Genomic DNA, 23,429 nt, shown 5'->3' with positions numbered 1-23,429 from the left:
CATTACAGTGGTCTCTGGTTGCTGCATGGGAGCAGGTGTATTCCCTCCTACTGCTGGCTTCCACGGCTCTTCTTTTGATTAGATGGTCTTGTGCGATTTACGTAGGCCAGCTAATCAAACGAAGAGCCACGGATGCTGTCAGGTAAGAGACAGTACGGTACTTCTTCTCCTGTGTGGCAACCACAGATCACTGTCGTGGCCAGTGACTTTTTCTCACGGTGCTGTGGTCATTGCAGTTCATTGGCCCGTCTGGGAACGCAGCTTTAGTGACCTGCGGTAACTTCAATCATGTCACCGCTGCTCGCTGATGCTGTGCTCGCAGCAGCTCATTCATCAGTGGTTCTCAGCCTGGAAGGTCACATCTTAGCTCCATCCAGGTTAAAAACTATTAATCCCCAGACATGGATTACGGCATGAGATAGAACAGCAGACAGGTGAGGGATATGGTTATTTTTTGTTTTATTCCAGGAGACTAGGGCTTTGGTGGAATATGTGTTAGGTGAGTATAACTGTGTTTGTTAGTTTTAAATAAAAATGGAAAAGCGTGATTTGGTTTTATTTCAAATAAAAAAACTTTATTCTGGCTGTTTATTTACAATATAATTATAGGATTAGTAATGAATGGGTGTCCTATAGAAACCTTTCCATTGCTAAGCTGTGGCTTGATGTCACCTGACAATACAAAGGTGACATCAACCCCACAAATATTAACCCCACTTGCCACTGCTACAGGACAAGTGGGAAGAGCTGAGTAAATCAGTTTTCCCTTTTATAAATTGATGCAACTGGATTATTTACCCTCTAAAGAGTTTACTGTCCATTTCTTTATTTCACCTCCATCTTGCAGAATACCTGATAATAGTCACTTTATGGTAGTCCTGGTCCAGGGAGCAGGCCTGGACCATACACGGTGCCACCTGCAATCCAGGATCCTTTTCTATCTTATTGCATGATGTTGGGGGGGGGGGGGGACATCAACACCAATACCAATCGATTTTGCACCATTTCCATATAGGATAGGCTTTTTTTTCTACTGCCCTGAATCGAGCAACGGACAGGAGCAGTCTGTGACCACACTGAGCCATCAGAGAAGGGCACTGGGTACAATGGACAGGACTATTGTGTGACCACACTGAGCCATCAGAGAGGGGCACTGAGTACAATGGACAGGAGCAGTCTGTGACCTCACTGAGCCATCAGAGAGGGGCACTGAGTACAATGGACAGTAGCAGTCTGTGACCACACTGAGCCAGCAAAGATGAGCACTGGGTACAGTGGACAGGACTAGTCTGTGACCACACTGAGCCAGCAGATATGAGCATCGGATACAACAGGCAGGAGCAGTCTGTAACCACACTGAGCCAGCAGAGAAGGGCACTGGGTACAATGGACAGGACTAGTCTGTGAGTACATTGAGCCATCAGAGATGAGCACTGGATACAACGGGCAGGAGCAGTCTGCAACGACACTGAGCCAGCAGAGAAGGGAACCGGGTACAATGGACTGGACTAGTCTGTGAGTGCACTGAGCTAGAAGAGGAGGGCACTGGGTACAATGGGCAGGAGCAGACTATGACCACACTGAGCCAGCAGAGATGGGCATTGGGTACAGTGGGCAGGAGCAGTCTGTGACCACACTGAGCCAGCAGAGATGAGCTTTGGGTACAACGGGCAGAAGCATTCTGTATCCACACTGAGCCAGCAGAGATGGGCAATGGGTACAACAGGCAGGAGCAGACTGTGACCACACTGAGCCAGCAGAGATGGGCATTGGGTACATGGGCAGGAGCAGTCTGTGACCACACTGAGCCAGCAGAGATGAGCTTTGGGTACAACGGGCAGAAGCATTCTGTATCCACACTGAGCCAGCAGAGATGGGCAATGGGTACAACAGGCAGGAGCAGACTGTGACCACACTGAGCCAGCAGAGATGGGCATTGGGTACAGTGGGCAGGAGCAGTCTGTGACCACACTGAGCCAGCAGAGATGAGCTTTGGGTACAACGGGCAGAAGCATTCTGTATCCACACTGAGCCAGCAGAGATGGGCAATGGGTACAACAGGCAGGAGCAGACTGTGACCACACTGAGCCAGCAGAGATGGGCATTGGGTACATGGGCAGGAGCAGTCTGTGACCACACTGAGCCAGCAGAGATGAGCTTTGGGTACAACGGGCAGAAGCATTCTGTATCCACACTGAGCCAGCAGAGATGGGCAATGGGTACAACAGGCAGGAGCAGACTGTGACCACACTGAGCCAGCAGAGATGGGCATTGGGTACATGGGCAGGAGCAGTCTGTGACCACACTGAGCCAGCAGAGATGAGCTTTGGGTACAACGGGCAGAAGCATTCTGTATCCACACTGAGCCAGCAGAGATGGGCAATGGGTACAACAGGCAGGAGCAGACTGTGACCACACTGAGCCAGCAGAGATGGGCATTGGGTACAGTGGGCAGGAGCAGTCTGTGACCACACTGAGCCAGCAGAGATGAGCTTTGGGTACAACGGGCAGAAGCGTTCTGTATCCACACTGAGCCAGCAGAGATGGGCAATGGGTACAACAGGCAGGAGCAGACTGTGACCACACTGAGCCAGCAGAGATGGGCATTGGGTACAGTGGACAGGAGCAGTCTGTGATCACACTGAGCCAGCAGAGATGGGCACCAGGTACAGTGGGCAGGAGCAGTCTGTAACAACACTGAGCCAGCAAAGATGGGTACCGAGTACAATGGGCAGGAGCCGTCTGTGACCACACTGAGCTACCAGAGATGGCCACCATGTACAATGGGCCGGAGCAGTCTGTGAACACTCTAATCCAGCACAGATGGGCACTGGGTACAACTGGCAGGTAATATACCTGCCTATTTGTTCTTGGTCACATTGTAAAACCCCTTTAAGCTCTCACTAATAGTGGCTGCAGGTATCCAGACTTCTATTACATAATCATGTGTCAAGTTAAAATGTGAAATCCCTTCCAATCTGGGCTCTACAGCCGGTCCAAACAAGCATTAGAAAGCTGTAGCTTAAATAGTCCATATTGTCCGTATGGGTGGAACAGAGCTGCCGAGGTGGTAAATAGCCCTTCATAAGTGATGTGTTACTGATATTATTGATGTTCTTCTGTTATTTTCAGTGCATTGCTTTGTATCCACAGCTTAGTGCAGGGATTGATTTATTCCCTATGTGTGATTTAGTCTGCAGTCTGAAAGCATACAAGTAAATAACAGGCAGGTAATGGGAGCTTTTAGAGGTTCCTTCATACATCGGGGAATATCTCCAGCATAAACATATTTTTAACTATACTAAAAAATTCATTAGCATCCCATCTGCAGAAGTCTGAAGCGTCGAAATCTTTTTAGAATTCTTTTGTTTGTTCTTGAAGATTGATGTTGCTCGAGCTTTCACATCTGAAATCGGAAAAATCCTCATATTTTATTTCTGGCTATAACTCCTTTTTCTCTTTTCTATTGTAGCGTGGATCAGAGGAAAAAGGAAAGACCCTCCGACAAATGAGGTGAGGTTTCGAATAAATATTATATCATCAAAAAATGCGTCTTCTTGTACCTCCTGTCCCTTCTGGTGAGGTCATCACTGCCACAACTCTTTGGAAAGGAGAATGGACATGAGTGGAGAGAGACGGCAGCCGCCCCTGCCGTCGCAGGTCGGGGAACTCTCATTTTGGAGTTGGCATTTAGCACTATGACATTTTATGGAATATGTGGCTATGCCTCAACTGTCCATGGTGAGAATATATTGTACTATGCCTCCGTGGACACCATAGTGTCATTCATAAACAGCCATTTACCTATCAGAATGTTTTTGAACTTTGGGAGAAGACCCATGCAAACATGGCGAGAACATTCAAACTCCGAGCAGATGATTTCCTTGGTCTGATTTTAGCCTAGACCCCAGCGTTATAATGTGTCAGCCTTTCTTTACAACTTTTATAACTTTCACTGTGAAGGCCAAACCTTTTATTTCTCTTTCCCATCGATCTCCTCCTCTCTTCACCTATCCTCATGATGGCAATGTCCGCTTCAGCATTTTTCGGGAGGTAAATATGTAAGGATGGGAAGAAAGCTCTTCTGATAATTAGGAACGTTTTTACTGTTAAAAAGACAATAGGTAACTGGAAATACAGAAAGTTATTCTTATGTAATATGGCACAGGGAAAGGAAAATCCTCATTCTCTTACCGAGGCCCGTCCTACAATTTATAGCCAAAAATTGGAGACAACCCCGCAAAAAATACCATGGTTGCAAGAGTCCATATCCGAGTCCATCGTGCCAGGTGACTGCTGCATTAATGTGGAAAGTAAACTGTCCCATACAGTTAGGTCCATATATATTTGGACAGAGACAACATTTTTCTAATTTTGGTTCTAGACATTACCACAATGAATTTTAAACAAAACAATTCAGATGCAGTTGAAGTTCAGATTTCAGCTTTCATTTCAGTATTCAGAGACAATACTGAACCTTCATCATTACAGGTAGGTAATACTCTGCTCCTGGTTTATTTCCAGGTAGTACAGATAGGCACCTGTGTCTCCTTGCTTGTTTAATGTTATTTACTAGGAAAGACAAGGAAGCAGTACTATCTGTGCCTACATAGGACTGCCTGTCTCTGTATGTCCCATCTGCCTATATTCACAGACGAGCTCTACTGTCCATACCTACATCAATCATCTACTAGGAAAGACAAGGTGTTATGGTTAACTCTCTATATTTACAGATAGAAACCGTGCGGAGGGTGAAATAAGGCAACACTATCTGTGCCTGGATTATTTTACTGATTGTATCATTCGCCCCCAGATAGATGACCAACAAAATATTAGTTAAAGGGGCTCTCTGCTGTTATTAAAAGTTGTGTAGGGAAGCCTTTAAAAAAATAATCCATATGTACCACCCAACTCTGCACTCTGCCCCAGCACCGCCACTGCAGTGGCATCCGGCGGAATGGAAGTGCCACCTGTCGCTGCAGCACTCAAGTCACTGGGAGTCGTGATGTCATCATTTCCATTCTTTATTTTTCCTCTTTATAAGGAACGCTTCTCTATATTAACTCTAACAGGGCGGAAGACTCCATTTACAGACAATAACTCTGTTGAGGGCCGTATAAAACATTTTGGCTGGGTTTCTCATTTAGTCCTGTACTTCCTGGCTTTGTTATTAGTGTATGAACTCCTAGTGGAAATCCTACGGCTCCCCTCATTGTTTGTGATGCCGCCATGGTTTACCAGATTTTAAACTTTGGTATTTGCAATTTTTCCTAATTGGTCTTTGTAGAAAAGCGAGTTGAAAGTCAGCATTAATTATGCTCATATTTTAATCATGGCAGCTTCTTTTGCTTTCCTAGCAGAGGTATAATAAATCATAGAGGACATTTTCATAATTACTTCTTACTCTTCATGAAAGTTATTTGGGAAAGTTCTACTTAACTTTCATCTGCCCCTGCTCGTTATACGTATTGGTTTCCTATGTCAATAATAATTACATAATCTCTTCACTCGGAGCCTAATTATGTCCAGAGTTGTGATGGAAGGAAAATTAAAATATCAAAATGCTGATTAATCTGTGGGAATATGGATGGAAGGGACAGTTAGCATCCAAAATCTACCATTTTTTTTTTCTTCTGACATTTCAATGTGGATTTTCCATCCGGAATTGAGGGCAGAATATCCGCAGCGTATTACAGTAGCTGCATTATGGATGAGATCTAACCACCACAAATTGCAGAAAATGTCTGATTTAGCATTGACCCATGGTGCAGATTATAAGTCCTAACAAAACCAAAGATAAAAACAAAATAAGCGATTAACCTGTAGCAAGTAAATGGCAACAGTATGTAAATAACATAGGTCACTTGGTTAATATTGTTTTGAGCAAAAAAGAGTAAAAGCCATCCCACCACGACAAGGTGACCCAATCAGGATGATCTCTAACTCTTGCAGTTCACCTCACTGTGTCAGCAGATGTAAAAGTAGATAAGGCCATGTTCTGACACCCGTCCGCAGAAAGCTATATAAACAAAATGAGTGGCCCATGAAAAATGGGAGCCACGTCCATTGTTTGTACAAAGAACTAAACTAGAACCGAAAAAAATAAATTGAGCCAGAGCTCATGTTGGTATAAGTGCAATGCATAGGTGTGCATTCACACTGTGGACATTTAAGAGACAAAACCTGGAAAAAAAAAACCTAAAATGAGCAAATACCCAGCAGTAAGTAAAGAAATAGAGATCATACATGTAAATAACATGGGGTCTTTGGTTAAGATGTGGCTCCTCTTTTTTTGGACTTTTCATTATTTGAGGTCAACTACAAGCGTTGGGCACTGTTCCGATTGGGGAACACCTTGTCGTGGTGGGATGGCTTTTACTTTGTTCTTTGTTTTAATTAAAAAAAAAATAAAAAAATGTTAACTAAGTACCCCATGTTATTTACATAATGAGTACTGTAAACAGTATCAGTTTTTTTTTTTGTTTTTTTTTTAAGGTTCTGTCTGTTAAATTCCCACAGTGTGAATGCAAACCTATGTATTACACTTATACCAACACGTGATCTGGCTCATTTTTTTAGGCTCTGGATAAGTCCTGCTATATCACTTTTATTGCAGATTTCACCCTCTGCAATCCATAATGTGAAATCTGTGACAAATCTGCATCAAAATGTGTACATTTGAACACACCTAAAGCTGGCCGTATTCAGAATGCTGCACCTGCCTGTACGTAATTTGCTAACACGTAGGCAGCACTAAGTGTACATTTATAGGGAGACACTGGGCCGTACTCTCCTTACCTATATCACTTACAGGGAGACATAGGAAGGTAGTACTATCTGTGCCTATATGATTTAAGGGCAACATAGGAAGGTAGTACTATCTGTGCCTATACCATTTACAGGGAGACATAGGATGGTATATGGAAGACCTGATGCCTTAAAGGGAACCTATCACCAGGTTGTTTTTTTTTTTTTTTTCATCTAAAGTACGGCAACCACTATTAGGGTCTTTTTTTTTTTTTTTTTTTTTTACTGCATACTGGAAAGCTGTGAGTAAGTCCCTAATCCAGTCTGCAGATCCCAAAAAAATAGCTTTTATTATACTCAGACGGGGGGCTTTCCTGTCCGATGGGTGTCACTGGGCTTGGTCCGCTGCCTCCTCTCTTCTTGCGATTGCCGTCCTCCTTCCCTTCTTCATGTGGATGACTCATCGTTTGTCACCCACACAGTGTCTTCTATCCCTCTCCTTCTGCAGGCGCACTTCTATCTGCCCTGATGAGGACAGAGCAAAGTACTGTAATGTGCATGCTTCCGGTTTATTTTGGCGTCCTCAGCGCTCTTTGGCCTTTTTTGGCACATGTGCACTGCAGTACTTGGCTCTTCCCTCTGCAACTATTTTTCTACGATCATTTACAGGACCATGTACAGTGTTCTATGCGACAGAATGGTAAGGGATCTGTAAAAATTGGACAGGGTCGCATGGTCAGTATGCCATGCAATTTTTTTTTTTTTTTTTCTCTCGCACCATTGACTTGCATTGGTGAGTCTCGTCTGAGATACGCAGCATGCTGCGATTTCTTTCTCAGTCCGATTTCAGCTGAGAAAAAAAAAATCGCAGATGAGATGTAACACATTGAATAACATTGTTCCGGGTGCAATCCGATTTTTTTTTTTTTTTTTTTTTTTTTTCTCGGATTGCACTCATCCGTTTTCCTCGCAAATGAAATTGGGCCCTAAAAAAACCACTGATAAAACTCAAACCGATTTTCTCGTACAAGAAAATCACGGACATCAGAATGAGGCCTTAGTCTGATTGCTAGAATAAAGGAGATGTGGTTTTCAATGACTCCTGAAATCCATGATCTAGTTTTATCTCGGCTCCAACGCTGCAACTTAATGCTCCTTCATAAGCGCTATTGATTTCTCTGCCATCATGGCGGCCCGGTGCAGACACATTGATTTCATCAATGGCACTTTCAGAGAACAAATGTGTCACAGATTATTTCCGAAAGCGGAATATTTTGTTCTTTTTAATGGTTCACGTGCACAACATGAGACCCCCACTGCTGGTTTTACCCAGCACTTTTGTAAGGTCGGAGTCTTAGCGGATATTTAATTTTTCCCCAAAAATGACTAGCGAAAAAATAGAGTCCTATTCATAGAGTCTCCGAGTGGGACTAACACTTAACAATTTATCATATTAAAGTCTTTTTAATCCTCTTGATGACCAGCGCCATAATACTGAGGTCAGCCAGGGCCTGCAGAGGACCTTCATCTGTGATGTGGATCAAACACGGACATGTTTCTGGGAGTCTTTTGCTGCTGCACTCATTGCAGAAGACACATACATGTGAATTATAATGGGTATGTGTAGATGACAGGGCTGTGGAGTCGGTAAGCCACAGTTGCGACTCCGACTCCTGGATTTTATCAGGCTCCGACTCCGACTCCGGCTCCGACTCCTTCATAAATGGCCAATTCATAACAACAAATTTACTGTTGTAAAATATTAAACATCATGCTTATTCAGCTTCTCACCATCATATAAGTAATCAGACGACTTAGAGCAAAACTACATTTATTAGAATACAATTAGAATATAGCAAATAACTTTTATAAACTTTTCTAAACTGTAAGTAAATATGCAATAAACACTTTTATGCAGTTAATAAGAAGAAATCTATAAATTTGTCCTCAGAAAAAGTATTGCCTCTGTCAGATCCTCCTTCATGGATGCCCTCAAATCTGATCTAATTATTTTGAGAGCAGAGAACAACCTCTCTACACTAACTTGTGTTGGTGGCAAAGCAGTAACCACTCGGGCAACATCTCTGACAATGTCAGGATACAGAGGAATTGCTTGTTGCACTGTTATTTTTGATGAACGGTCAAATTTCTCAATTTCTTTTAGTGCACATGAAAAATTCTGCTGAAATGTACTGGCTGTGTTCCTTGATGGGGATGACTCTTCTATGCGGGAACGCTTTGCACGGTCCTTGTGATCCAAATATTTTTCGAAATTAAATTCTTCATCAGTTGATGATGAGGGTGAAGATGTGGCAGGACGACCAAATTCTTCTTCTTCCTCCTGACTGTTCTGCAACCCTTTCATCCTTACTGCTATTTCAAACAGAGCTTCTTTTCCTTTACTTAGCTGTTGATCATCTAGAAGAATCCGATGCATTGGGTCTACATAAACAGCTGCCAAAAGAATGTTATTTTGTAATAGTAGCTCCTCTCTCCGTTTCATTGATGTAGCAATGCCACTTGCAATTAACCCTCCTCTTTGGGACAGGCGAAACATCAGGTTCTTCCACTCCTTTAAGAAAATACCTGGAGTTAAGTCCTCTGCTTGTAATTTTTTAGTCACTGTAAATGGGTGCTCTAGAAATTTTTCCAGCTCAGTCACCTGATTCCACTGACTTTCATTTAGCGTCAGTTGAGGGTTAGCCATGTCTACAAGAAAGGTTTTCAGTTCAACCAAGCGCTGAATCATTAAGTAAGTACTGCCCCATCGTGTGGCTTGATCAATAATTGCCCCTTTTCCAGCACGTCTCTTCAAAATTGAGTCAACTTTAGGGGTTCTGGCAACAGTAACCAATTTTCTCACCTTGCCAATCAGTGCAGCAGCATGTCCTTCTTGCAGACGGTCTCTTATAGCCAGCTGTAGCGTATGCACAACACAGCGCATGTGATGAATGAAAAAACATATTGACACAGTTTCAACAAGATCATCTAAACTATCATGTTGCTGTTCATCTGAAGCAACTTCAGTTTGCTCCTCAGTTACAATACTGTGTTCCTCTATTTCAAACATTTCTGTGTCTGTGGACCCAGAATGTTCTTCTAGCTGCTGGTCACCATCATTACTCTCATTCATTAGCTTAATAGTACTTATCATATTTGAAGCATTGTCAGTTACGACAGAAAGAACTTGCTCTTTTTTAAGTTCATAGTCTTGCAGAACCTTTTCCACCAAGACCTGGAGAAACTCACTGGTGTGATGAGCTTTGGTGTCTTTTACTGCCAATGTCTTGGTAACTATTTCATTTTTGTCACAAACAAATCGGACATTGATGGCAAAATAGTTCACTCTGTGACGTGTGCAGGCATCCATTTTAAGAAACAGAAAGCGTCCCTTGAGAGTTTTTTTAAGTTCTTCCTTTTGTTTAAAAGCTTCTTCGATTACTAATTTTCTAATACTCTCTCTCTCCAGAGAAACACCAAGCTTGCAGGCCATTTCCCCATTCAGACACATAAAAGCTGGTAGTGAAAATAATGAAATAGGCACACTATCCTTTACAAGCTCTATGATCTGTTTTTTAAATGTATGTACTGTCATTGTCACAGTAACTTTGTCACTGACAAAATATCTTGCAACTGATGGCTGCAAAGTTCTCTGCTCCTTTGTTTGGCTGGAAGAGCTGGGCACTGGTTCATTGGTTTGGATGCAGTCTTTCTCATCCACTGCTTTCAGTACTTCTGGATGAAAGCGCTGTAAATGTCTCTTTAGATTAGAAGCTCTGGTAGGAGCATTTTTATCTTTGCCTGAATATGCACTCATCTTGGCTTCACAGCATTTGTTTTCGTCTGGATCATTTGTCATACACTGACAGACATAATATTTTCTATCTTGAGCGATGGTGAAATGTTCAAATACAGCTGATTTAATGTGATGCTTCTTTGACATTCTCAGGTTTTTAATTCTGCATTCACAATCCAAATGACAATTGTTTTTCCTAAAAACAATTGTACAAAATTATTGCCAGGTCGTACAACTGATATAGTGGTCAGTAATACTGTTATTATTCCTCATGTACTCACAGTTAACTGATGCAAAGTTTGTTGAAAGGATAATACTTCTTACAGTCTTCCTCTTCTGAGTAGCAGGCAGCTGTGAGATGCTTGGAAGACGCACACCTAGTATGATCTAGTCTAGAGCAGGAGCTTTACTACTAAGAAATTGCAACATATTTTCACTTTCAGTTTCATACATTGTAAGTAGGGGGGTTGGGGCAGCATGAGGGTAACCAAGTATAAGATTAGATAAGGGCAGTGGAGAACAGTGGCACACAAGAAGTAAGAAATGTCTCTATCTCCAGCAGAACTGCTTATCACTGTTGTTCATAGTTTGATAGAACATATATATTTGAGTAACATTTATAAAATTCATATGAAAGTTCAATTATGAAATATTAATACATTTTTTTTAAAGCTGGAGTCGGTACATTTCTACCGACTCCGACTCCAACCAAAACTAACTCCGACTCCACGACTCCGACTCCACAGCCCTGGTAGATGACAAGTGGACGTCTGACCCTTTTAGTAGTAGGAGCTGAGCTGGAATACACCGGTTCTGTGCTGCTCTAAGGACAGAGATGAGAGAAACCTCTGATCTCCATTGTTTCTCCCCTTGTAAGTTGTGATCAAAGCAGATTACAAGAAAAATGTATAGGAGGGAACACACTGGGTTACAGGGAAACCTGGTGATGCAAATATACCCAAACTCGACAACCCTGTGTCTATGGAAAGACCCCGGGGCGGGGTATTCGGGGTTCCTGTTCTTAGGACTTACTTGGGTGTATATATACTATTATGTAAGATTATAATTATGGAATTTGATTGTGCAAATAAGAAAGTATTGCCCGAAAAGGTTACAAAGCGACAACTAATGTTGGGTCTTGCCATAACAACGTAGTCTGGAAATGGATTACCCAAAATGCTACCAACAGGGGAAAAAAATCCTAAGAAAAAACACAGTCCCATGGTAAAATTAAAAAAAAATGTTGATGGGTTAAATGAAAAAAAAAAATCTAATCTTTATAAATTATTATGCTTTTCTCATATGGCACCATGTTCTGCAGCACTTTACTGATATTATCATCACTGTTCCCATTAGGGCTCACACTCTAGATTCCTTATCAGTATGTCTTTGTGGAGTGGAAGGAAACCCACGCAAACACAGGGAGAACATACAAACTCCTCGCAGATGTTGTCCATGGTGGGACCCAAGTGCTGCAAAGCAACAGTGCTAACCACTGAGCCACCATGCTGCTCATATATAGTACAGTGCTAACCACAGACCACTGTGCTGTCCTACATAAAGTAAAATGTTAACCACTGAGCCACCATGCTGCTCATATATACAGAGCCGCCGTTAAGGGCAGGCAGACCAGGCAGCTGCCTAGGGCCCCCACTCCTCAAGGTCTCCAGCTGAGCCTCTGTGGGGCCCATAAGGGCGCCCCCCCCCCATTGCTCACTCAACTTATCGGCATTATAGATGCCGATACAGTTGAAAGCAGTGATGGAGGAGAGCGCCAGCTGACGCTCCCTCTCCCATCACTCCCCCACTGCCGACAGGTACCGGGTCTATACCGTCACATGACTTGATGTCAACTGCCCTGTAACGTCACTAGGTCCTCCTGGAGTGTGGGAATGAGCTGCTGTACCAGAGCCTGGTGCTGGGGTCACACTTGACATACTGATAGCAACACCGCAGAAGAAATGCCAGTCTAAGGGGGTCAGATTCCTTGTAGGAATGCTCGGACCTGACACCCATAATGTTGTGGTGCACCATCTTGCTGGATAAACTCAGGGAACGTGCCATCTTCAGCGCATAAAGAGGGCAACACATCATCATGGAGCAATTTCAGATATCCAGTGGCATTGAGGCTTCCATTGATGAAGAATGGCCCCACTATCATTGAACCCCATATACCACACCATACCATCAATTATGGGTGTCAGGTCCGAGCATTCCTATATGAAGTTTCCTGGAAAGTGGAATGGTCGTTGTGGGCCAGCTGAATGTCCACCAAGGTCTCCCGATCTGACCCCCTTAGACTTTTATCTTTGGGGTCATCTGAAGGCAATTGTCTATGCTGAGAAGTTACGAGATGTGCAGCATCTGAGACAACGGATACTGGAAGCCTGTGCTAGCATTTCTTCTGCGGTGTTGCTATCAGTGTGTCAAGAGTGGGTGAAGATGGTTGCATTGACAATCCAACGCAATGGGCAGCACTTTGAACACATTTTATAAGTGTTAATAAACTTGTAAATAACTCATTTTTCTCTTTCCCCCATGACTGCACCACGGAGAGAGGGGATCCGCCCCACGGGGACAGGAAACCTACAGTTAAAAAGGCGGTACCTCTCTCCCACATCAGTTGGTTTCCTGTCCCCATAGGGAACCTACAGGCTTACCATCGTCGTGGAGCCACCTCCTCAGATCTAACCTTTGGTAGAAGGGTGCTGGAGGCCAGTGGTCCCCCCTAATATATAGTCTCTGCAATTCTCTCCGTGGTGCCGTCATGGGGGAAAGAGAAAATCGTAGTTACTTACCGTTAACGGTATTTCTCTGAGCCCATGACGGCACCCGTATATTCCCTCCCTACACGCGTGGGATGTGCACTTATTGTAAATACAGTTTAGTCAAAAAGTCACGTGGTGTCTCCTCTACGCAGTTTATTGATTATAGAAATTCCTTTTCTTAAAGTGTTGTGTTAGTATTAGGCTGAAGTTTCGTTAATGCTCTGTAAAACAACTGATGCGGGAGAGAGGTACCGCCTTTTTATCTGTTGGTTTCCTGTCCCCATGGGGCGGATCCCCTCTCTCCGTGGTGCCGTCATGGTCTCAGAGAAATACCGTTAACGGTAAGTAACTACGATTTTTTCATTAGAAAAAATAAAGTTGGATCCTAAATGGCCGACTTCAAAATAGCCACCATGGTCACCACCCATCTTGAAAAGTTTCCCCCCTCCATTATACTTAAACAAACAGGAAGTTGATTTCACCAACCATTCCCATTTTATTTAGGTGTAGCCATATAAATGGCCCACCCTGTAGTACAATGCAAACCACCGAGCTGCTGTGCTGTCCGTATATAGTACAGTGATAACCACTGAGCTACTATGCTGCCTATATCCAAGTGCTTCTCACAAAATTAGACTATCATCAAAAAGTTAATTCATTTCAGTTCTTCAATACAAAAAATGAAACTCATATATAGTCATTGAAAAATGATTTTAAAATCCAAAATGTTAGCCTACTAAAATGTATGTTCAGTAAATGCACTCAATACTTGGTCAGGGCTCCTTTTGCATCAATTACTGCATCAATGCGGCGTGGCATGGAGGCGATCAGTCTGTGGCACTGCTGAGGTGTTATGGAAGCCCAGGTTGCTTTGATAGCAGCCTTCAGCTCGTCTGCATTGTTGGGTCTGGTGTCTCTCATCTTCCTCTTGACAATACCCCATAGATTCTATATGGGGTTAAGGTCAGGCGAGTTTGCTGACAAATCAAGCACAGTGATACTGTTGTTTGTAAACCAGGTATTTTTGGCAGTGTGGACAGGAGCCAAGTCCTGCTGGAGAATGAAATTTGCATCTGCAAAAAGCTTGTCGGCAGAGGGAAGCATGAAGTGCTCTAAAATTTCTTGGTAGATGGCTACGCTGACTTTGGTCTTGATAAAACACAGTGGACCTACACCAGCAGATGACATGGCTCCCCAAACCATCACTGATTGTGGAAACTTCACACTAGACCTCAAGCAGCTTGGATTGTGGCCTCTCCACTCTTCCTCCAGACTCTGGGACCTTGATTTCCAAATAAAATGCAAAATGTACTTTCATCTGAAAAAACCCCCACCTTGGACCACTGAGCAACAGTCCAGTTCTTTTTCTCCTTGGCCCAGGTAAGACACTTCTGGCGTTGTCTATTGGTCATGAGTGGCTTGACACAAGGAATGCGACACTTGTAGCCCATGTCCTGGATACGTCTGTGTGTGGTGGCTCTTGAAGCAATGACTCCAGCAGCAGTCCACTCCTTGTGAATCTCCTCCAAATTTTTGAATGGCCTTTTCTTAACAATCCTTTTAAGGCTGCAGTTATCCCGTCTCCTTATGCACCTTTTTCTACCACATTTTTTCCTTCCACTCAACTGTCCATTAATATGCTTGGATACAGCACTCTGTGAACAGCCAGCTTTTTTTTTTTTTTAGCAATAACCTTTTGTGGCTTACCCTCCTTGTGGAAGTGTGTCAATTACTGCCTTCTGGACATCTGTCAAGTCAGCAGTCTTCCCCATGATTGTGGAGCCTACTAAAACAGACTAAGGGACCTTTGGAAGCCTTTGCAGGTGTTTTTTGTTACTCTAATTTACTGAGATAATAACTTTGGGTTTTCATTGGCTGTAAGCCATAATCATCAACATTAACAGAAATAAACACTTGAAATAGATCACTCTGTTTGTAAGGACTCTGTAATAAATTAACTTGTTGATAATATTCTAATTTAGTGAGAAGCACTTGTATAGTACAGTGTTAACCACTGAGCCATCATTCTGTCCATATATAGTACAGTGCTAACCACTGAGCTGCCGTGCTGCCCATATAAATTTTCAAGATGTTAAAAGAAATGGACTGCACTTTCTCTAGCAACAGTATATTGTCAGGATCCTTTTTTGGATCTGTGGCAGATCTGGCTTCTCACATTAAACCTTTTTTTTCTTTCAAGCCATCGGGGGTTAATGTCAGTTTTTCCTCGCTGGCCTGCTGGTATTGCTGCTGGGTCAGCTGATGTGGGTGGTGACCACTCCCACCATCCTTCAAAAGGTCACCTGATGCATCAGCTGTCTGATGGTTATACAGGTCCTTGTGGAGAGAAACCGAGCTGCTGTGCGGTGCATTGCAGCAGAGAAAGCTAAGTGTTGTATTTTTGTCCCCCATTCTCTGGGGTGTCTGTCTTTCCTTGTGTTGTATTAGTGCAGCGGGGGGACCAGTGTTCTCACTTGCCAGTTCTCTACTTAGGGATAGGAGCAGGGCAAGTAAGGGTTTAGGTATCCTTCTCAGCACAGGGTTAAAGAACCCGTATAGGGACTATAGGGAGATTAGGGCACCTCCTTAGGTGAGTGCAGGAGGTGTCCATTCCCCCATTCCCTATTGCAGGGCCTACTGTTGTTAAAGTTTCCCTGGTGTTTCCTGGTGTTTTTTGTTTTGACTTTAGGTTGGTCACCAATCGTTGGTTTGTGTCACACTGGTCAGTCACTCTGTGACATATATCCTATAAAAACAGAGTTCTATTAGCAATTTTTAATGTCAATGGTCAGTGGCCTTCTTAGATCAAACTGGACTATCTTTATGATTTTGGGCTTTCCTATCCTTTTTGGGGCAGTTTCCCCACCCCCCCATCATTACTGATACATAGTCCCTATAGTGGTCGCCTTGGCCCTGTCAGTCATTACGATATATTATGTTACTTTAGTCTTTTTCCACTTTGTATTGTAACTAGTGATGAGCGAGCACGCCAAAATACTCAGAGATCACCCGAGCAACGAGTATACTCGCTCATCACGAATTGTAACCTACAAGTACGGAGGTCAGCACATCGGGGCCTTTTCTAACAACCCCGCTTGTTTCTCACCTCCGCTCTAATCATATCTGAATAAGATGAAAGAGTAATTAGGAATTAGTCTTTATCCCGACCAAATCTAGTCGCTCGCATCTAACAAAGCGAAATAGATAACGGGAGCCAACTGTTCACCCGGCATATGCCAGAATACTTTGATGCCGATGCCAAAAAATTAAACGGCAATGTAGCTGCATATTGGCTGGCACCGTGGTCTGCTCGCAGAAATGTTCTGTGTGTCAGATGTGATTGTGTCCGGCACTGGTGATGGAGTATTACTTCCAAGAGCGGTCAGGGATCCTGGATAATTACATGCAAGGGAACATTTGCTCCGTATCCATTTTCCTTTCTTTTCTTTTTTTTCCTCTGCGATGAGGTGGTTTCTGTAACCTTTTGCTATAATTCTATACATTTCCGAAAACAAAAACCCTGTTTCTCTCTATAGCTGAAATTTCGGCACCTACAATCACGAGGATATTAGTCTGAATCAGGTATTTTATAAGGTCTCTGTTTCCTGTACTTTTATTCTACATGGCCCCAAAACACCAAAAATCTACGTCCCAGATGGCATCAAAGCAGTCAGTACAGCTTTGCCAAAGTGGTCATCTCGAAATCAAACCGTGTATTAGATATGACGTACAGCAAAAATTCTGAGCCGTTGGCGTTTCTGGTTTGAGAAATCAAGATGGGATACAAAAGTGGAGTCAGCAGAATGAAGGAAAATGAGATATAAAAAGTGCTCAAAATGTATAAAAACAACAAACGGGCATAAAGTGGAAAGTTACAAGTTTGTGCAACACGCTACGACGACGAACTGGTGTCTTCATCAGGGAAATTGTTACCTAGTTGTTGGCTGCAATATATAAACTAGGCAGACAGGAATGTTGTTGGGTCCAATGATCGCTGACCCCCCCAAAAATTGCAAAAACACTAAAAAGTCAAAATTGAAAATAAATCTCGCACTGAGATATATGCGATTGAGGACTTTTGCGGACTATTTATTTTGAATACTTAAATGCATCTAATTGGGGCTAAAAATCATTTTTCCATTTTGGTTTCATTCAAAATTTTGCTGCAGAAAGAGTTTACTGAAAATCCATCCATAATCCCGGTGTGATGGGGCGTTTGTTAATCTTTTATCTCTCTTTGGCCTCTTGTCCGTTTTTTTCCTCGGATAACACTCGTATGTATGACAGTTTATGGGGTAGTTCACATTTCAGATTTTTTTTTTCCTCGGACCAAGTGATCCATGCAAAATTGCAGAGACGTATCCAATATTGATCCGTGTGTCGGATCAGAATCAGCAGTGCGAGTCTATGGGTCAGTGAAAACAAGCTGACAGTCCGCGGATGCCATCCGTTGTTCATTGACAGATGGGGTAAGGTGGAGAAAAGTTTTATTTTGTTTACTTTTTTCTCATCCGTGAAATAAATTAATGGAACTGTGATGAAAACTCGGCCTATTTTTCTCATTAAAAAACCCTCACGTCTGAATGAGGCCTTTTTCAGATTTATGACGACATCAAAGTGTCGGAAAACCTAGCGCCTGTAAAAGCAAAACGGTGCAACATTTTTAATCAAACCCTATTGCCAAAATAACTTTTAACAGTAAATGCATGCATTTAAATAATATTAAAAAAAAATGTCCCCAAAGCTGGGTAAACCCTTAAAGTAGACTTGTAGGTAGGTGCCACGATATAGGACGTATACGCAATGGTCATTTTTGAAAAGACGTTGTTCCATAAAAACATAAAAGATGGAATCTTCACGTCCTCCTCACATGCATAATATAGCATTCATGGCATAATAAAATGTGTTTCAATATGAATCAAGTCTCCTTTGTGCTCGATATCAATGGAAATATTCGGTGTTTGCAACAAGGAGTTAAAAATGGGTTCTGTCCACATCCTGCCCACACAAATGCTGGGCTTGTCACAATGTATCAGTATATAAGGAAAGCTCAGATGTTGCTGCTTCTGTAGGCTGTATTAACCCTGTAGTTACCTGATGTAATTGTATGTCACTGGGGGGGATGGTTATAATCTATCATGATGGCAGGACATGTAAGTCCATGGCGAGGCAGCTGCATTGCTTTTCTTCAGTCTCTGAAATTCGGGACACAATCCTGATGAGATTTGCAGTTATGGCGAGCCAGGCCCCTCCCGTTCTTCTAGGCTTCCCCAGACTGGATCATGAACCGGTGCGTGTGCAGCTGCTTGTATTGGTGTTATCAGCCCCCTTAACCCGATACAAATAAACCCCTTACACACTGTTCGATCTATGTATTATTTTCCTGAGTAAAACAAGCTGCTGACTGTCTCCAAGCCCCTAGGACTTTTCAGCCCAATCTGTTCCATATGACGGCAGTGAAAAATACAGAAGGGAGCACGGACTACAATGTGTTTCTGAGAATCCAAACACAGTAATATTTCAATTATTATAATTGATCAAAGGATGTTTGCTCAGAAATTGAATTGGAGTGAATTATGGCTGACATTGATTTGGCAACTGTTTCCATCTCCGCTGGCAGGAGCACAAAGGAAATGCAGCTTTTGGGAGAGCGTTCCTTGGATGGCCTTTGTTGTCCTGAGCAGATTCTCCCGCAGCAGCCTAAGTGCATCTCATGTAGTGTATGGCTGCACAACGACGAGTCCTCAGCTGTCCGGCATTGCTGGCCTGTTTTATTTAGGGCTTGCAAATTACACATTCGTAAACCTAGCTCCTGACGTTGATTTTTTTTTTGTGGGGATGAAATGTCCATTTTCTATGTTTCTTGGTGAGGTCTAGTAGGGATTTCCTATTCTTAGCAGTGTTCCATAGTGAGATATTTGCAGCTGCTACGTGAATAATGCAGCTCTCTCTTCCTCTCCTACAGCAGGAAGTCCCAGCCCTCTCAAGTACCAAATAGCAACATCCTTGCACCCAACTGGTCAGAGGTTAGTCTATTTCGCAAATGAAGGAAACTCCCTTTTGCAAGTCACTTTCTCGCTTAACAAGCTGTCACAATAATGTTCAGTTGACAAGGACAAGCCATTGCCAGGTTAGGAGAGAAATTGTTGTTTTCCTTGGGAAAACCTAATCATTTACCAAATGAAAACACCCAATTCACCCAGACCGGTATCTTGTACAGCCGTCAAGATGAAGAGTGTGCTGAAGAAAAATGCACCAAATTATGTGGCTTGTGCCTCATTATCAGCTTGGAACACCTTTTAGTTGCCATTCGTCACCTCAAAGAATTTGTTTGTTCCTTCCACCCTGTCGCTTGTCCTACTAAGCTTCATCCACTTTTCCAAAGTAAAACGCCAAAAGTCTCAGAAATCATGCAGAATTACTAGTTCCCCAAAAAATTGGCTAAAATTACTTATTTCACCAGAACCATAAAACTCCATTGAGATGTGTTATTCTACAGATTTCCCTAGAACTCTACATTGCGTTGTTTCTCTTCTATCCTTTCTTGTTTGATGTGCACATTTAAATTTTGAGGAGAGCATTGCATGACCTAGCAGTCATAGCACGGTGACTCAGTGGTTAGCAAAAATGTTTTGCAGCGCTGTAGTCCTGGGTTCAAATCCCATCAAGGACAACATCTGCAAGGAGTTTGTATGTTTTCTCCGTGTTTACGTGAGTTTTGTCGGCGTACTCCGGTTTCCTCCCACACTCCAAAGACATACTGATAGAGAATCTAGATTGTGAGCCCCATCGGGTACAGCGATGGTCTGTAAAGTGCTGCTGAATTAATGGCATATATTAGTAAAATAAAGTAATAAATATGGGTCTACACTGTGTGCAGAATTATTAGGCAAGTTGTATTTGAGAGGATTCTTTTTATTATTGAACAACAACTATGTTCTCAATCAACCCAAAGGACTCAAATATCAAAGCTTAATATTTTTGGAAGTTGGAGTGGGTTTTTTTAGATTTGGCTATCCTAGAAGGATATCTGTTACACCCGATCCCTGTCCTGGTGCTGCGCCCAGGTCTGGCGCTGCGTCCAGGCCTGCCGCTGCTCTCCGTTCTGGGCACTCACCTCGAGCCTCTCGTGCTGCTGCTCAGCGTTCTGTCCTCCCTCCTGCCTCCTCCTCCTGGCGTCCTGTTAGGAGATCTGTAGCTAAGGCTATTAGAGCACGCCCCCAGCAAAGAGCAAACAGATGAACGGCATACTAGGGCACACAAATCACCACATTACCAGACGGAGCTATTTATCTGAAGTATTGCGGTATATAATTCAGTCAAAAAATGGAGGTGCTTGCATGAAAAAACATGAATATTTCAATGTGAAGCAAAAAAAGAAGAAATATGCAGCACTCACCGATGTAGCTGAAAAACTGTGAGTCTTTATTTCACATAATTTCCATCAAATGTGTGGACATGCAGGACTTAGAGGAATGCTAGGGGAGGGAGGTGCCGGACTTATTAGGGCACGCCAGCCGCTCTCTCGCCTTCTTAAAGGGGCGGCGTGCATTATTCAAAAAATGCAATCAACCAATGGCAGCGCACTGGCTGCTATTTCTGGCCTCTCCTCCATAGGGAGAGCGCTGGAGCAACTAGTATCTATCATTGCTACATCCGATTCTTGTGCTAACCTGTCTGCGCTGCATCTGCAGTCTCTGTGCATTGTCTAATGCTCTCTGTTTCCACAGCATATCAGTATCCTGTGTTACCTGGTTATATCAGCAACCATCTGGGCCTAAGCCATCCCGTTCTGCCTACAGCCATCCGAGTCCAAGGACTGTGTGAAGGTCACTGGAACCGACTCCTTACCAACTAACCGGATCCAGGACCCAGCGCATTGCGGACTCTGCTGTAACTTTTGTTACCCCTTTTGGTCCCGCTGGGACAGCTGCCACGTGTTCGGGGTCTAATTGGAGGTAGCACCTGTGTCCTCCGGGTATTCCATTCTGGCCCTGCCTGAGGGGCTTTACTACGGGTGCTCGGGGCTCACTAGTCACGCCCCCTTCTGAGCCCCCCGGACTGTGGTCCTGAGGTTCCACTTAAAAAATAGAAACGAATGTGAACTTTACCATCTCTGCCTCCGCTTCCATTCGTTACAGATTGCTCCGGTCATGAAATCCGTTGGACCCCAGAGGCCTCCGACGTTGGAATTGTGCCAAGAGGTGACCCGTTTAAGAGATCAACAGGATAAGATCACGACGTATCTACGTAACCTGTCCACCCGCATGGATTCTCTGCAGAACCCGACTGCTCCTGATTCACCTAGCAACACCCGGGTACCTGCTGTCATGACAAGCAAGGGCCCCCGCTTGGCGGCTCCTACCCGCTTCTATGGTGATCCCGATCAGTGTCGGGGTTTTCTCAATCAGTGTACCCTACACTTCGAAATCTTGGGGCATATGTTTGCTTCTGACCCTGCCAAAGTGGGCTTCAATATGTCACATCTAGCAGGAGAGGCTCTGGCCTGGCTGAATCCGTTATGGAGAGAGGAGACCCGCTGGTTAATGATCTTCAATCTTTCCTAGAAACTTTTTGCAGGACCTTTGATGAACCTGGTCGGGTCACGTCGACCGCTTCTGCCCTGCTTCGCTTACGCCAAGGAACCCTCACGGTGGCTCAGTATGCTGTTCAGTTCCGCACCCTCTCGTCTGAGTTATCCTGGAACAATGAGGCCTTGCTGGCTATCTTCTGGGAGGGCCTATCTGGAAAAATTAAGGATGAGCTGGCGGGACGGGCAGGCCTACCATCTTGGATGACCTAATTTCCTTTGCGACCAGGATTGACCTACGTTTTCAGGAGAATTCCATGGAGATTAAGCGTGACAGGAGGTCCTACCACCTGGACTCTAATTCTTCCAAGACGTCTACCTCATCCTCTTCTCCCGAAGCTATGGAGGTAGATCGAGTAAGTCTGGCCAGCTGCCGCCAGGAGGCGCGTCGCAAAAACGGAAGCTGTCTGTACTGTGGTAGTTCCGAACACCTGATCCGCTCCTGTCCAAAGAAGTCGGAAAACTCCTGTGCCTAGGCTCGGTAGGAGAGGCCACCCTAGGTAGAGAACGTTCCTCTCCTTCGTTGCAGATCTCAGTCTCTGTGACCTGCGGAGCAATAAAATTTTCTGGACTCTGTCTGTTGGATACCGGAGCCGCCGGAAGCTTTATCCAGCAGACGCTTGTGGATCGCTACCACTTACCAGTTCAGGCTCTTCCCAACCCCTTGTGGGTAACCGCTGTCGATGGCCAGCCTCTGACCGAACCCGTCCAGTTCCAGACTGAGCCAGTGGAACTCCGAGTAGGTCTTAAGCATTCTGAAAGAATCCGTTTTTATGTGTACCCTGGTTTGTCTCACCCCTTGCTTTTAGGTTTGCCTTGGTTTCAGAAACATGAACCAGTCCTTAATTGGAGAACAGGCGAAATTCTACGTTGGGGAGATACCTGCTCGGACTGTTGTTTAACCCGGATTGAACCAGCTTCACCCCCGGTCCAACCTGCTACCCTGCCTGTATTACCATCCGGTTACTGGTCCTTCTCGGATGTCTTCAGGAAAAAGGAGGCTGAAAAACTTCCTCCCCACAGGTCGTATGACTGTGCAATAGACCTTCTTCCTGGAACATCTCCTCCCCGTGGGAGAGTTTACCCTCTTTCCCAGGCAGAGACTCAGGCTATGCCGGACTACATCCAGGATAACTTGGCCAGAGGGTTTATCTGAAAATCATCATCACCGGCAGGAGCAGGCTTCTTCGTGAAGAAAAAGGACGGATCCCTGAGTCCCTGTATCAACTACCGAGGACTGAACTAGATCACTGAACTGTTTGACCGTCTCCGAGGGGCCAGGATCTTCACCAAGCTAGATCTCAGAGGGGCTTACAATTTGATCCGAATCAGAGATGGAGACGAATGGAAAACAGCCTTCAACACCCGTGATGTCCATTACGAGTTCCTGGTAATGCCATTTGGTCTAAGCAATGCTCCCGCTGTTTTCCAAGAGTTCGTCAATGACATTTTCAGGGATGTGCTTTACACCTGTGTTGTTGTCTACCTAGACGACATTCTGATTTTTTCTACTGACTTGGTCTCGCAT

General features: G+C 43.9%; 1 protein-coding gene across 3 annotated transcripts in view; it reads left to right on the top strand.

Moving 5' to 3' along the window:
* The window catches only part of NDUFAF2 (NADH:ubiquinone oxidoreductase complex assembly factor 2), a 121,251-nt gene that overhangs the window by 92,196 nt on the left and 5,626 nt on the right, over positions 1 to 23,429 (top strand). For 2 of the 3 annotated variants that reach the window (XM_073584276.1, XM_073584277.1), the window contains one exon: positions 3,473 to 3,513. In XM_073584276.1, coding sequence (XP_073440377.1) covers positions 3,473 to 3,513 — 41 coding nt within the window. Of the gene's footprint in view, positions 1 to 3,472; positions 3,514 to 19,276; positions 19,338 to 23,429 lie in introns of all 3 variants that reach the window. The other variant, XM_073584275.1, reaches the window with a different exon arrangement.

The sequence above is a fragment of the Dendrobates tinctorius genome, unplaced genomic scaffold, assembly GCF_039654945.1.
Source record: "Dendrobates tinctorius isolate UK_male_01 unplaced genomic scaffold, ASM3965494v1 ptg000083l, whole genome shotgun sequence".
Classification (NCBI taxonomy): domain Eukaryota; kingdom Metazoa; phylum Chordata; class Amphibia; order Anura; family Dendrobatidae; genus Dendrobates; species Dendrobates tinctorius.
This window is presented reverse-complemented; position numbering and strand designations above follow the sequence as displayed.